The 16,448-nt window shown below is 40.7% G+C and overlaps 1 protein-coding gene across 1 annotated transcript; it reads right to left on the bottom strand.

Annotated features, from left to right (window-relative positions):
- Positions 1 to 1,100: 1,100 nt before the first annotated feature.
- Positions 1,101 to 16,208, bottom strand: phldb2a (pleckstrin homology-like domain, family B, member 2a). Its single transcript, XM_083889065.1, has 17 exons — positions 16,082 to 16,208; positions 14,195 to 14,308; positions 12,258 to 13,225; positions 10,910 to 11,242; positions 8,387 to 8,521; positions 8,053 to 8,190; positions 7,437 to 7,583; positions 6,052 to 6,162; positions 5,870 to 5,959; positions 5,639 to 5,779; positions 5,085 to 5,184; positions 4,470 to 4,665; positions 2,642 to 2,732; positions 2,408 to 2,554; positions 2,098 to 2,317; positions 1,675 to 1,760; positions 1,101 to 1,487 (listed from the first exon to the last, which is right to left on the bottom strand). Exons 2-17 carry the CDS (start codon positions 14,247 to 14,249, stop codon positions 1,347 to 1,349), a joined length of 3,099 nt encoding a protein of 1,032 aa, XP_083745191.1. The 5' UTR covers positions 14,250 to 14,308; positions 16,082 to 16,208; the 3' UTR covers positions 1,101 to 1,346.
- Between the last annotated feature and the right edge of the window lie 240 nt (positions 16,209 to 16,448).

Here is a 16,448-nt window from a genome sequence, read left to right as displayed (position 1 = left end):
GAAAAAACTAAAACTAAAAATCAATTGATTCCAAACACATAAAAAAAATACATATAAAAATAATTTCATGGTGGAGATCCTACACACGATTTCTGTTTTGCTTTCAAAAAGCAAATGTTAAAATTGATTTAAAAGAGGTGCTTATAAAGGCATATGTTTGATATAAAAGCATTACAAATATGGACTACTGAGGCTCCTTTCTTTAAAGTGACCAATCAGTCACAGCATTGCATCATTGCATCATTGCAGTGCAATCTCTCTTCACTGAGGCCCTCTGCTGGTGAAAACAAATAATGCTGGAAAACAGTGACGCAGCATGCTATGCAGCATAACACAGTATGACCTTGTTTTGTCAGAGCTGCAGCCTCACTTAACTGTAGATAGAGGGCGCTAGTAGCACAGTTTTAAGAATGACTTGGAATACAATAGTAATATGGAACGTTTCTCTACTTCACTGAGTAGAACATTTGTCAGCATTTATTACAAATTAAACTAACTAAAACAAAATAAAAAGTGCCTATAATAATCTCTCTCTGTCGCAAACTGAGTTTACACATGTAAAGAAAAGCACAAATCAAGGCTCACTGGAGTCAGAATGGTGCAAAGAGAGAACTGAATACTATTAAATGACATTCAGCACTGCTTTTAATAAGCAGACAAGACCAGCTTATGCTTGTAGTCTGGCAGCAGCAATCAAAATCTTTGAGTTAAAATATGAAATCATGTAATACCCACATATTTACATTTGAATATTAATACAATGACGATATAGAAATAATCAATCCGGTTAACACAAAAATGTGCATCCTTGCAACCAAAACAATACTGAGTTTTGTTCTCATTGCTCTTAAAAGTTTAGCAGATGTTGAGTTTACAATTATTTTAAACTTTCTATGATTAAAGGTAGAGTGTGTAGAATTTAGAAACACCTGTTTGTGACGTTGCAGCTGAATTTGCCTCACATCGTATTTCACCTACTCATGTGTTGGAGAAAAGTCAAAACATGTTTAATTTGTCCATTGTGGGTTCCTGTAAAAACATGATGGTCCGCAAACGGCAGACTTCCCTAGCTCCTGAATGTATACAAGGGTCACATTGGGGTAATGAAAAACTATAGTTTATACAATCAACAATACAAAGGAGGAGGAGTAAAGGAAAGGGAAAGGTGGAACACAGAAAAATAACGATATAGCTTAATTACCAAACCTGTATATAAATATGTTTTAATTTGTTAAAAGTGATGAGATGTGCTTCTGGGCATAAGTTGCCCTTGGAGGCTATAAATACGACGAGTGTAAACAGTAAAGTTTTTGTTTTTTGTGTGGATTCTGATGTGTTGGGACTAGTTACACCATGAAATGCATGTGTCCTTCAGCACCTGTAACTATAACATCCATCCAGATTCGCATGGCTTCAGGGGACGGAGCCACCATGTAGTACACCCGATCGTGTGTCTTCACACTGAACGTCAGCGAGGGGTTGGGGCTCTTGGGTCGGATGTGAATATGAGATTGTGGAGAAAAAGGGGAAACAATGGAGCGTAAGAAGAGGGGTGAAGACACAGAAAAGCAGAAGACACAGAGATGTTAACAGCGTTCAGAGAAAATGGTATGGACCATGAAACAAGCTACAATTCACAGACACGTATACACACATCCACATGAAGTGACTTACTTTGTGTGCGCTCTTTAAATGGTCGTAGTACACCTCTTCTATGGCCTGGAAATAAATGACTCCCTTCATCTTGGTCTCATGTTTGTCTGCAGACGAGAATGTTTGGTGAGCTTCCCGTTTGGCTAAACTCTCAGCATCTATCTACCTGCCTGCTGTTGCCATTTCCTCTGCTGTGGTTGTAATAAATACTGTTACTGTCCTGTGGTGCATTTGGGTCCATAATGCACCCATTTCATAAAAAAGATCAGGGAAAAGCACTGTAATGAGGTATTAATTGCAGGAGGAAGCAATATGGATGCCAACTGCTGAAAAATCCTGAAGGAGAAACTAAAACCACTGATCAGAATATCACGACTCAGCATAAGCATGTCATGGTTGCAGTGCTTCTAACATTTAAAGCTGTTGAAATGAAAAGTGACTCACCTGCATAGTAGGTGAGTGTCCTGCGATTCTGGTCAAAGACAAACCAACGTTTCTTCCAGGTCTTTATTTTGCCGCCCATTTTAACCAGGAAACCTCGACAGGTTTTGTCGGTGATGGCGAGATGGAAGCAGGCGTCCGGGTTGTGTCCTGCTGCCTCAATGTGTCCATGAAGGTCAAAATCATCTTTCCTCACAGGGAGGTAACGCGTCAACAGCCGAGACTGGGAAAACAAGACAAGCTTTGTTCAAAAACTACATGGATGAAGACGATGATGAAATGGAAACAAATTTTGTTTAAATATGCTGAATACCTGTGATCTTTGTTTCTCCCTGAGCTTCACCTCTCTCTCTACAAGCTTCTGTCTCCTGCACGTCTCCTCCTGCAGGCGTTTCTCAAGTTCCTCCCTTCTTCTTCGTTCCTCCTCCAGAGCCTGTCTGCGCATATCCATCTCCCTCTCCTGCGCATGCCGTATACATTCAATTACAGCCATAATTAAAAACATGTGTCCTGTATAAAGTAGGTTTTAGTTGGTTTGACGTGTTACCCGATGCTCGAGGAGCCTCAGCTTGTCAGCCTGGGCCTCTCGGAGTAGACGCTCCATCTCCTCAATCTTGGCCATATTGTTGGTGCTCGCGCTGACAACAAATGAACAAACGCGTGTTAAACAAAATAATGTTCATTTAAATGAACAAAACAAAGCGGTAATGATCAGGACAAACAAATAAACAAAAACAAGCAAATAAAAGTATCTGTTATTCTCAAAGGGTGGACCATGCCCCCCCCCCCCCCCCCCCCCCCACAGGTGGGCAGTGAAAGGTCATTATATAAACAAATGTTTTAAATTTTCAGTTTTTTAAATTAAGTATATAAATGATATACAATAGATTTTAAGAAATAAAACAAAGCCATGACATTTAAATTGTTACAATCTGACCTACTATAGAAGGTAATGTGCTGTATATAGCAATGTGACATTTTACAGTATGTGTTAGTATCCAGTATCAGCCGGTCAGCATACAGGCCTAACAATTCAGTATTTGCAAGGTTCCTCTGAAAATATTTGCAAAGCAAAAGATCGATGAGGATGGTAGGCAGTTCTCATCCAAACATCAGCTCTGGGAGGCTATTCTTCCTGCATCCTACATCCTGCATTGAAATTCTAGAAAGTCTCCAAAAACTCACAAGTTCAATGGATACAAGAATTGTGAAGCTGCTATCAACTGAGGGCTCCTATGTTAAAATGTAACATGACCTGTTAAGATGTTTTTGATGTAAATAGCTGTTTGATTTCAGTAAATATGACCTCCTAATGCTAAGGGACCATTTTCAGTTCTTTACAACCTAGACAATGTTTTGAAACTCTGTTGTTTGTAATAATTTGGAACAGTGCATTTCAAGTTTTTAGTTCAAGTTATATTATTTATACTTCTAAATGATTTGGAGCACAGTGTAATTTGCGTGACAAATGGTGACTCCGTTATCATTAAAAATGTTACACATTATACCTTTAAACTTGACAAAGTGCCAACAGAGTTAAGGTGTCAAGGCTATTCTTATTATTGTTGTTTTCACCATTATTGTCCTGTATAAATGCATGATATCTGCTCCTGGTCCCTTTCTTTCTTTTCTGTCTCTACCTCATCTCCCTCTTGTCCTTTCTCTCCCCCTTTCTGTCCCTCACCTCTCGTCTGTCCCCCATTTTTCCTTTCACCACAACCGGCCGAGGCAGATGGCTGCACATCTTTGAGTCTGGTTCTGTCAGATATTTCTTCCTGTTAAAAGGGAGTATTTTCACTCCACTGACATTGGGGATAGGCAGGGTACACCCTGGACAGTTCGCCAGTCCATCACAGGGACACATATAGACATAAACAACCATTCACTCACACTCTCACACCTACGATCGATTTAGAGTGACCAATTCACCTAATCCGTCTGTGTAAAGTGCCTTGAGATAATGTATGATGATTTGACGCTGTACAAATAAAATCGCATGGAATTTGCATGTTTTGCATGTGTGCGGGTTCTCTGGCTTCCTCCCACAGTCCAAGAACATGCAATATGAGGATTAAGTAAACTGGACACTCTAAATTGACTGTATGTGTGAGAGTAAATGTTTGTTTGTCTCTATATGTGGTCCTGCTATGGACTAGCGAACTGTCCAGGGTGTGACCCCGCTTATCTGTCCTATGTCAGCTGAGATTGGCACAGCACCCCCGCGACCCTCCTGTGGAGGATAAAGCCGTGACGGATGGATGATTTTATTCTCTCACATTACAACCTGAACTGATTAAATATTTTTTTTATTTATATCTTTTGTTATTTTTTCAAATTGTAACAATTCAAATTTTTATTATAGTTTTGTCTCTAACCTGGAGATGTTGTCTGGGGAACAGGCAGAGAAGCTGGTCTCCAGACTGTCAGAACTGTCCACACTGACCGTATCTGAGGTCTGGCTGTTGTCTGGGTAAGAGAAGGTGTCCAGGAACACGCTGCCCTCAGCAACCATCCTGCTGCAAAAATCTGTTATTTTCTGTCTGTCCTCAGTCATGTGTGCATGGCTGTTACCTGTTGACAGAAGAAAAAAATATGCAAGCAGGATAAAAAAAAAAAATCATCCTCTGTTAACCATTTGCCGGGTGTTTTGATCATGCAAAACATAAAAGTGATGATTCCACCCCAAATTACTTTGCCACGGTCCCCAACAGAAGAATGCCAGAACTGGGCTTTTTGGGGTCAGTTGTTTTGGTTACCTCTCAACTTTTCACGATCCAAATGCAAATAATTGTGTAATGTAGATTTGTAGTTTTAAATATTTCTGGTTAAAAGTGAGTCAAATAACCTTAAACAATGTATTTTGTCATTGTTTGAAGTTACAGTAAATGTGGCGAAATGTTGCTGATGAGTTTAGAACATCATTACATACGAACAGTATAGCCTGAGGTTTAAAGTTAGTCATACAGATTTGTTGCTGGTACTTGACTCACTCTTGGGCAGGCGACGGGCATGCACGTCTCGGACAGAGAAGCTGAAGCCTTGTGGGATGACGCTGCCACAGCTTGAGCTTTGGGCCAGAGGCAGGTGAGCCTGAGGGGGAAAAGGGAAACATCAGCACACATGGTGGTCTGGACCAAGTCTTACAACTACTACTCATCCACAAAGTACTTAGGCTGGATGGGTGTTGCAGAAAACCTTTTGGTTTGGGTGGACCATCCTCTAAGGACACAAAGTTAAATGTCTCTGGAATGAAAATGATGACAACAATGAAATCCCCTTCTTCTGATTCTGAACTTCCTGGAGTGGTTTATTCAAACATTTGCTTTAAGTGAAAGCAATTCAAGATTCAGCTTTCAAAATATGGTTAGTTATTGCATCAGTTATTATCATCACAGTATTACAGTATGTTCAAATAAGAGAAATATGAATACATAGTTCTTTGAAGAGTCAAGAAACCATTTGAAACACAGCTACAAGACATTTTATCATATCCATTTAATTCCTACTTCAACATCCGTTCATATAAGTAAAAAAAAAAAACAACCTTGGGAGGAAGGGTGCGTCCGAGTGATCTGCCATAAGAGGTGGGGAGCTGCTGCTGGCTCCTCTTATAAGGTAGGCTGTCACTTGGGTGGGGAGGGGTTTCTTTGCTGCTTCTTCTCCTTTCCTTCAGAGAGTGTAAGTGCTGCATTGACGACAGAAGGACAAAAAAAGGATAAGAGGAGCACTCTGCTGGTGGATTTATGAGGTATTATTAACTGTAGCTGAGTCTTACTTCTTTGATGGCTATGGGTATGTGAGTGAAAGTCTGTCCCTCAGACAGCTCTGCATACTTTCCCTCCAACGACACCAGTTTGTCTCTCTCCTGCAGACATAAGTACAGGATAAATGAGATGTGTATAAGATAAGATTTTTATTTTTTATTTTTTAATTTCAGCATGCAAAAAATTCTCTCACCTTCTGTAGCATGACGAGCAAATTGTTTTTCTCTCTCTGGAAATTCTCTCTCTCTTGTTGAGTCTGTAAGGTGATCTGGGAGGACTGTTTCCTCAGTGTCATGAGCCTTTCCTATAAGAAAACAAAACAATGTGTCTGTAAAGTATTTAGCCACTTTCTCAAATGAGTGATCAAAGATAACTTTTATCCTCTCATTTTTGTTTTGCTACAATTACATCTTCTTTGTGCTGTAAAACTATTCAAATATTTAATTGCGATTAATCTCATTAATGTCATGGTTAACTTGCGATTAATTGCAATTAATCACACATTTTTATCTATTCTAAATATCACTTGGTTTCTTTTCGGCCCATTCTTTTTTTAATTTTAATGCTCTTGCTTTAATCCTCTCGCCGATCTCCCCAGCTACGGACTCCATAAATGGGTTCGCATTAACTCCGTTAATAACGTGTTACGCTGACAGCACTAATATAAATATACAGGTGCATCGCAATAAAATAAAATGTCTTGGTGACTTTGGTTTTCAAAATACACAGTGGACCAACACCAGCAGATGACATTGCATCCCAAACCATCACAGACTGTGGAAACTTAACACTGGACTTCAAGCAACTTGGGTTATGAACTTCTCCACCCTTCCTCCAGACTCTAGGACCTCTCATCTGAAAAGAGGACTTTGGACCACTGAGCAATAGTCCAGGTCTTCTTCTCCTTAGTCCAGGTAAGACGCCTCTGACGTTGTCTGTGGTTCCATTCCTTGTGAAGTTCACCCAAATTCTTTACTTGATTCTTCTTGACAAGCCTCTCAAGGCTGCGGTTCTCTCGGTTGGTTGTGCATCTTTTTCTTCCACACTTTTTCCTTCCACTCAACGTTCTGTTAACATGCTTGGATACAGCACTCTGTGAATAGCCAGCTTATTGATGATTCATTTTTGAAGCTTATCCTCATTGTCAATGATTGTCTTCTGGACAACTGTCAGATCAGCAGTCTCCCCCATGATTGTGTAGCCTTGTGAATCAAACTGAGAGACCATTTTGAAGGCTCAGGAAACCTTTGCATGTCTTTTGAGTTGATGAGCTGATTGGCATGTGACACCATAAAGTTATAATAAATTAACTTTTTCACCATATTCAAATTTTTTGAGACACTGAAATTTGGGTTCTTGCTCAATAAAGTTTGTTACCAACGATACCTGCCTGTCTTTGTGCTGCTATTGGGTCCAAACCACACCTGTTACAGCTGCTTGTTTGTCTCAAAATGTAAAAAATAAATTTTGATCACATATTCTGGGGGTGTAGGTTATGGCCAAATCAATATTTCCATTTTGCTGGTGATCATTTTTTTTAGATATTGACATTGCGCATTCAGCCTCGCTCGATTATACCTTGCGCGTGACTGTAAGACGCTGATACTCGACGATCTCCCGCAGTAGTTCTTGCCGCTGCGTCTCTTTTTCCTCATCTTGTTTAATTTCTCTCTCCAGCTTCTGAAATTCCAGATCCTCTAAGCTTTTTGTCTGCTCCTTAGCCTCCTGTGAAACACAACACATACACAAAAACATGTTTTTATATCTTGATGAGGACACGTCATTAACAAAATGCATTCCCTAACTTAACCATCACAACTAAGCACCTAACCCTGGGTCGCCCACAGCCAGCATTGCTGCCAATCCACCATCAACTCTGCAGACTTTTATTATATCATTACTCCACTTGCTCTCAACCCACATCACTTACCCTCCCACTCCAGATCTATTGGGTTTATTAATTTAAACCGTACACAACCTCAGTTAAAGCTGTATTTAGAATCTAAAACACTTTATCTCATTTGTTAAAATTGTCTTCATATCCTGATAGATAGGAAAAGTCCCACTTCAATTCCTAACGAAGGACTAACTCGTAACTAAGGTGTTGAATGTTGACTTTGTCTGTATAAAACCTGTCTTGATGTTTCAAAACTACCAAAGGCATGGGATTTTCGACAATTTTCCAAATCTTTACCTGCGACTTCTCAGCGTGGCTCGTCTTCTCAATACTGTGAATCTTTTCCTTCAGTTGGTCCAGAAGCTCCTTTTCCCTCTGAAGCTGGCTTACCTCAGACTCCTGTTCCCCTTCCAGCAGAGCACACTCCACCTCCATCTGCAGGAACCGGTGACATGAAATACAAAATACAAATACAAAAAATTATAATTTACTGCTTCACTGATATCTGCCTTGACCAGCAACTCCACAGTGAATAAAGGCACTTCTTAACTTTTCACTGTGATGATAAACTACAGCACAAAGTTGTCAAGATATCATCAGTTTGTGTGTCAGTTGTGTTTCTCTTCCTTACCTCTCGCACAGACTCCTCCATTTGGTTGTCCAGGTCTTTGATCTTCTGCTCCAGCTCTTCTATGTTGTTCACAACTTGGATCCTCTCTTCCTCTATATGTGTTACCTCCTGTTTCAGCTGGATGCTCTCCAACACCTGTAGCAGCACCAAGAATGTAAGAATGTAAATACAAATTCTGCAGTGATTTTGTTTTTATTACATGAAAATGCATGTCTTTACTCATTCCCAGAGACTAGCTTTTACTTAAAGGGGAAATAAGTAGTTTATAGTGCCATCTAGAGGAGAGGCTGAAATTTACAACAAAGACCTGCTGCTGTGCTCACCCCCTCCCTTCCCTGAGCGCTACAGTATCCGCAGCTGGTCAAATGTCGTCCTCGTCGTCCTTCTCCGTGTCAGCAGATGAGGTTCGTGAGGTGAGGGAGAGGGCGAGCTACCGCGGCCGTAGCAGACGAAGCGGAGAGAGAGGAGGCGGGACTTCCGCTACAAGTAAAGAGACGCTTGTTTTGTTCTCTCGCGTTTGTCCTTACAGGCTCCGGTAGAAACATGGCGTCTCGCTGCTAACAGTGGCTATGCAACCGCGGTCCGTGGTCATGTTATTTTACATTACTTTTTGAAACACTACGAAAATGAAACAAAAACTATTATACAGCGACTAGACAATGCAGGAGCACATAATATGTATAAAAAAGTGGATTTTGGGTTATATAAACCCATAAATACTACATATTGTACCTTTAACATAGAATAAAAAACACATGCATAAAGACATATGTCTTGGAAAATAAAATAATACACAACGCTACAGAAATGGCAGTAAAAAGTTAGAAATTAGATGTTATATGATGCACAAATTCGCTCTTGTCAAGAGAGTTATGATAAGGAACATTTGGAAACTGTTTCATTGACAGCAACGACAGCAGCTGCCGCTCTAGCTCATCCAAAAGCTGGATCACCGACAATAAGAATATTTTCTACTTGGCGTAATGGAAATCTCCATCACTACACTCCAGTCACTGCCAGTCATGCCAAAGCACTCCCACATTTTGCACCATTCACCATATTCCTATTTTCATTCACACTCATATGTGCGTCACGTATTATCAGTTATACTCCCTTTTAAAAAGCCAAGAAGATTTTTTTCAGAGGCTCATGTGGCCAACAGGTCTAGGATTTATAGTTTCCCAGGCACTGAAACCTTCTTTCTTCCTGAACTGCTTGAGGAATGTAAGAGATGGAGTGCATTCGGAGCCTGTCACAACTGCCACACTGCAAGAATAATAATCAACACAATCTCATTTCTATACTCCAAGGAAACCTGCATGAGTGTTTCAACTCCATTTTTCCTTCTTTTTTTTTCATCAGTGAAAGGTTTAAAACATCTGGAAAAACCACTGTCGTTGCCATGCATTTACACACTCGCACAGATGTGCGCACACCCACACACACACACAGGCACACAAATTTCTCTTGGGGATAAAGTCATTTCCTGCCCCCCCCCCCCTTCAAGTGTTTCAATGGTGGCTGAGTGCTGAAACAAAACGAGGACTTCTTCATTAAAACCAGACACACCATTAGATTGTTGCTGCTCAAGAGAAAGAAAAGACAGTAACTCAGCAGACAGGACATGAGAGTGTGGCCTTACCCAGAGCTAGAAGCACAATATCTTCTAAAATATATGTCATACTTATATTTGTAAATGAAACATTGTTCATCCATTCCTATGTGTGTGGAACACATTCAAAACATCAGTTGAAGAAAATCTGAAGTTAATCATAGTAACATCAAAGCATGTGACGAGCTCTTGTGGAACTGATTTCCCAGTTTTGTTTGTCTCAGCAAACCACATCAACAGGAAATGTACAAATTCACAGCACACACAAAGCCACACTTCAAAAGCATGGATGAGTTTTAGTAATCGAGCTTGATCAAGTGCAAGCATTCTATGACTGAAAACTACAAAGGAGCTTCATGTTACATGTGTCTCCACTTTCCATGTGTAAACAAATCCATTTTGAACCAAAAGTCACAAGGAATGCCTGCTAGAATATCTCTAATCTATCCCTATATCTCTATTTCCTCCACATTTTACATTATCACTTGAATGTGACATTTCCTTACAATGTAAGTTTTATAGAAATGTGGAAAGGAAAATGCAAATTAACTTGGAATTTATCCTGGTAAATAAATAAACAATCAGGGATAAACAAGCAATCAGCAGGCTGATAAACTGCATTCCGAGGCAGGGTGGAATTGTATTTAGTTGCTCCAGTTGAGTCCTGGTGTCTCACTGTGAGTCTTACACTCAACACATTTCTCTCGTTTGCTCCCACTACAGAAACATGTAGAGAGCAGAGTTATTTTGTTTCCCTGCTGTAAACCAATCTGGATTTTTTTTTTTTTTTAACTTCAAGTGTAATATAATATTATACAGTAATTAAACATTCTGGTTAGTCTGGGACTGATTTATTTATATTTTCTCATTATTGTTAATGAGCATCTTTCGATGAGTGTGATAAAACTTACTTTGACTCTATGGTGGGTGGAGGGTGACGGGGCACTGCTGTTCAGGCTGACAGCTGGTGAATGGAACCTTGCATCTCTGTAGCTGTTCTGCTGATGCTGGCTAACCTGCTGCTCATCAGACACATGAAAATCTCTGGTTTTGGCTCCAAAGCAGCTCTCCTGAGCCGTGCTGCTGGGAGAGTCTGAAAACACAGAGTCCTCGTCTGACACCTGCAGCTTCTCCAGCTCCTTATTGATCTTCTGCAGGTCAGAAACGGCTGAAACCGCTGGCTCTTCCTCCACGTGACCCATCTCAGTGCACAGGTTCAAAATGGTCTCAAGACGCTGACTTTCCTGTAAAACAGAGATTCATCGTTGTTCACTTTGATTTATACTGCTGTTAAGGTGATAAAACTTACATTTCAACAAATCATTGTCAAATGAGTTCAGAAAGTTCTGATTAAGCTTATCGCTTCTTTACCACTCTCTGTGTTGCTCAGTATAGTAGTGTTGTGATTTTGTGTGTGCACTGAACATGGGAGATTTTTTTTGTTTTATATCAGGACAGATGGAGGTAAATTCAAAATTGGGACTTAAAACACAGAGCAGGGGAATTCTCCAGCTGAAAAAACCTAATTGTTCCGCAATAGCATTTTGATAGGATATATGTGACTTGCCCTTACTCTACGCTCAGTGGTAGAGCAAGTTGTCTTGCAAGGTTGCAAGGTTGTGGTTTTCGATTCCCAGCTCCACTAGTCTACATATTGATGTGTCCATTGATCCTGACAGGTGTGCTAGCAGTGTGTGAATGGGTATAATGGGTATATAAGACGTGTGATAGAAAATGTGTTGCACATAGATGTGCTGTATGAATGGCTGTGAATAGCAAACCTCCAGTATAAAGCAGCTTTGAGTGGTTCATGAAAACCAAACAGATGCACATTAAAAAAATAAATCACCAAAACTTAGTTACTGCAGCTTTAACCATAAAACACTATTGCCGGATGGTTTTCACCCGAGCAAATAAATGTATGTGATTTTCATGAAAACCAAGTTTTCATCTTCATTATTTTTTTTTTTGAAATGTTTTGTTCCAAAATTCCTAATTTTCCAGTACTTTTGGAGCATTTATATATGCTCCCCTCATGATGCTTTCCTTTCATTTGTTAGACATGACAGTTTAAAATAAAAGAACCCTACTCAAATCTGTCACGTATTGTCATGTTTTGATATATTTTGATGACAAGTACTTTTTATTGGGTGTATTTATTATCTCGGGTAACAAAATCACCCAGAGTTTTTAATTTGAGCGATAGTGTTCTAGGGTTAATAAGCTTAGTGTACAAACCAGGGCCAAAAAGAAACCCACCAATCTCTGCACTTTCTGCTCCCTGAGTCGCTCATCTCTCTGGTGCTGGTGATAGTCTCTCAGCTCTTCTTTGCCATTCAAAGAACTTATGCTGCTCACTCTCTGACCTGGACTCAACCCGCCTTTCCCAAAGGACAACCTCCTCTCTCCGAAGCCCAGATCTAAGCCTGTCCCATCAATATCTACACCCAGAGAGCTTAGAGAGGCCAGACTGGCCCTCCTGGGAGTGCTGGGCATGCTGGCTGGGACAGTCACATCTGGTGGCTGCTCCAGGGAGGAGAGACTGCGCCGTGCCACTGCTGAACCCACTCCTCTGTGTGACCCCACTGAGTGACGCAATGGAAGCGACAGAGCAGGTGGGTCTGCTGCATTGTGAAGACGTGGCAGGGAACGACTATGCAAGCCCAGGCTGTTGAGGGAGCCAGTGGAGTACTTTCTCTGCCGGGAATCTCCTGCGGCTCTGCCCTGGGAGTAGGGCCTGCGGCCCATGCGAGGGCTGGATGGCACACTGGCTGCTCCACCTTTCACCTTGGGAGAACGAGGTAGAGCATCCCCATAAGAGGAGAGAAGAGAGTTGCCATCTTCTGGATTAGGATGGAGCAGACTGTCTTGTGACTGGTGGCGAGAGTGCGAATGGCGGGCCAAGCCGCTGGGGCTCAGCTGGCGGTCGCTCTGACGAGGTGATGGAGGCACACTGCTGCTGGTCATGTAAGAGAAGTTTCTAGTGGCAGACGGAGGGCGGTCATTAGTGCTGATGACGGACAGTGTCCTGGTGGACTGGGGTCCAACAGGTGATGGTACACTGAGGTACTTGCGGCTGCACTCAGCTGCCCTCAGACTGGCCTCCAGGGCGCTCTTCCTGCGCTGCAATGTCTCCATCAGTTCCTGTAGCTCTGCTTTGGAACGTGAGCTTCTCAGCAACGTCCCACCCACTGAACCACTACTGCTGTGCTCAATCTTCACACAGTCTGTAAAAATGAGAAAGTTGACCCAGAATGACATTCAGTATATTTTGGGGTATATAGCACATTCAGGTTTAATCTTTAATAAGCACCAGTTTAGCACTTTTAACACATTTGTGCTGTGACTAAGTGGGGGAAACCAGTAAAGAATGTAAGCTCATACAGTTCAGAGCCCAGTACAAAGACTGGCTCAATCAAGTGGTTAAGCTTCTTCTAAAAATGGTAGAATGAACATCGACCAAGACACAAAAGAATGTATCATAGTCTTGAGTTTAAAAGAAAACCACATTTCTTGACAATCAGTATGAGTGTGAGTCCTCGGTGGCTGGAGGCTGAACAAATGTATAGTTTCATAAGCCAGGTGATATTACAGAACGCTCACCTCCTCTGTCATGGAACATCCAAGTGACAAAGTAATAATAAAACTCTGATTCTTACCTTTAAGGTCCAGGGTGTAAGAATATGTGACATCTATGTGACAACACTTAGGAAACTATTGTGGCCTTTGTAAAGCAGGAAGTATGTTGTTGTTCTTCTACTTCTACACAACAAGTTTGAACAATTATATTACAAACATGCCTTTAAGCAGTATATTCATTTTCTGCTAATAAACCGTCCTAAATGTCACTTTAAGATCTAGTCTGTCACTTAAAATAGTGACAGTGAGAGAATAAAGCAGTCGTCTTTCCCTGTCTCAGTACCAGTGTATTTAACATGTTAACATGCACTTTACAGTAACTCTACCCCTTTTACTACTTTAATGTCTTTAAAAAGACTGCTGAGGAAAGAGCTGCTCTGGATTTCAGACTGACGAAGGTTACTTTAATGAAGAATTTAACTAATCCAGACTCACATGACATTTGCCAGCTAAAATGATTGTCATTAGGCTGAGGCAGTGCATACAAGAACAATGTAAACACAAATGTGTTGATTATTGTAAGATTTGCAGCTGATGAGTAATGATTGTATGTTTACCTGAGCCATAGCTCAGTGTGGAGACCGCACTCCTCTGAGGCAGCATGCTGTTCATCACTCTGACTTTCTCTCACACAGTCTGTAGATGTAAGATTCAGCTGGATGAGCAGTTTCCTGCAGAGATAACAGGGCAGAGAATGAATGAAAATACCAACATGAGATACCATCAAAACCATCAAAAATATAAGCTACCAATGCAAGGATAAGAACTTATGGATTGTTTCGAAAATGTATATGCTGCATTTTTCAAATTTGGCCTAGAAAGAACAATCTAAAACAGAAGTATTGCAGCCTTTATAATTTATTTATTAATTGCATCATTTTATTTTGAAAAATGATTAATTTAAAATCATAAAATAAAAGTTCTTTCCTACACCAATATTCTTGTAAACAGTCCTACATTTACATCTTCCAGTGAAGAGTAGCAAACACTATAGAGGCAAAACAGGAAGTTGAATCCATGCCTTGTGGTCCCTTGACTTATCCTGAAAAGCTCCACACAACAATGCCTCAATTCAAGTGGATATTTCAGATGTGCATATTTAAGTAGAATGGAAAAAAAACTGAGTAGGAAAACAGATCTGGGGGAACAATTTTAATGTCTGGCTCAGTATTACCAATAAAATCTCATGGCTGCAAAGCAGCAATGATACTTTTCGCCCCCAAAATCATGACGAGCCATCGAAAGTATTCCTCAGTTTGAGGCTAAACCTGAACTGGGACACTGGCATATACTAGTGGAAAAAAGATGAATCATGATAATTATCAAAATGATTTTAAATTGCTTACTCTATGGGGCAAAGTTAAAGAGTACATTTAAGAGAATAAAAGAATTTCACTGATACAAGAGATTTCAAAAGTAAAGATGTTACACTGTTGAATCCACAGAGATCACACAGACACGCACACACACAGACGCGCACACTCTGAGAAGAGAAAGCCAGATCCCAGATTTACTGGTCTTGCTGTCTGGACAGAGGGCCGACAGGAAGTAGGGTATCCTTTTACATAGTCACACAATCAATCAGCATGAGTTCATTCTCCAGACCTCCTGAAAAAAGAGAAGGGGGGGGGGGGGGGCAATGGACCCAAGCTGATGTCAGGGGGAAGAGTTTTTTTTCTTCTCCTTTTTTTTTGTTACTGCATCACTCAGACTACAGGCCAGCTGGGCAATGTAGGCCCTACTCACAGATAGATGTAAACACTTTGAGCAATGGACGCCGATCATTTTGCTTTCATCTAACATGTGGTAACGCTGTGAGATAAATATTTGTCACATTGCATCTGAGCCAAACTGTTTCCAATGTCTTACACCATTGCAGTGTTTTCTTCTGATTCCTTTTTTTTTTTTAAATGAATCTTTTGCTCTATAAAATGTTTTTATACATAAAGATCTGTCCAAATTAAAGAGGCCATGATAAGGTTGTCAGTCTACACAACCAAGAAACACAGATGTGTTAATATTTTCATTTATTTAGCTGCTTAATATTCCTATCCAACACCAGAGCAGACACACCAACATGCACATGAGGTTGTTATCCACAGAGACAATTCTTGAGACTGGATTCCAGAAATGTTAAATCAGAGGAGATAAACACTGCGTGTCTCCACCATTTATTCTCCCGACAAAAACCACGATGACGGCAAAAATTCCATTCATGCGCTTCACGTCTTAGACGTTTCTTGTGCAACATCTGCCAAGCATTTATGAAAAGCAGTTACAGTCAGTCAATTCATTTCAGTGACTTTACGACCAACAATCTAATTTAACTCGCACAAACTTCGCTGCTGCACAAAAAGCAGTTTGCAGCTGAAGCATCAAACTGTCTGTATCAAACAGGATGACTGACAGAAAGAGACAGAGTAGTAAAAAAAACAACAACTGACCTTTGATCTCTGACCCAGTCTCATAGTTGTGAGGTATTTGTTTTTTACATCTGTTTGTTGTTGCTATGGTGGAAGTCGGCTCCTTTTCTATGAAATGGCAGTGAGGTCTTCCCATGACAAACTCTCCTCTCTTCTCCTCTCCTCTCCCTCTACACCTCCCTGCCCAGACTGTCCTCCTCCTCTCCAGGAGAGAGAGAGTCAGGAGAGTCTGGTCCCCCTCCTCTGGTGAGCTCAAGAAATGCTGTTATGCAATGAAGCAAAAAAAGGGGCATAAAATGCAAGATTGAAGAGATGTAATATCATTCTGTCAGCTTTTAACATCTAAAATATGTGTGTGTTTAATTACCCCTAAAGGTTTGTTTTCCAT

Source organism: Microchirus variegatus (genome assembly GCF_963457635.1).
Source record: "Microchirus variegatus genome assembly, chromosome: 5".
Taxonomy (NCBI): Eukaryota; Metazoa; Chordata; class Actinopteri; order Pleuronectiformes; family Soleidae; genus Microchirus; species Microchirus variegatus.
Note: the sequence above shows the minus strand (reverse complement) of the source record. Positions and strands in the feature narration are given on the sequence as shown.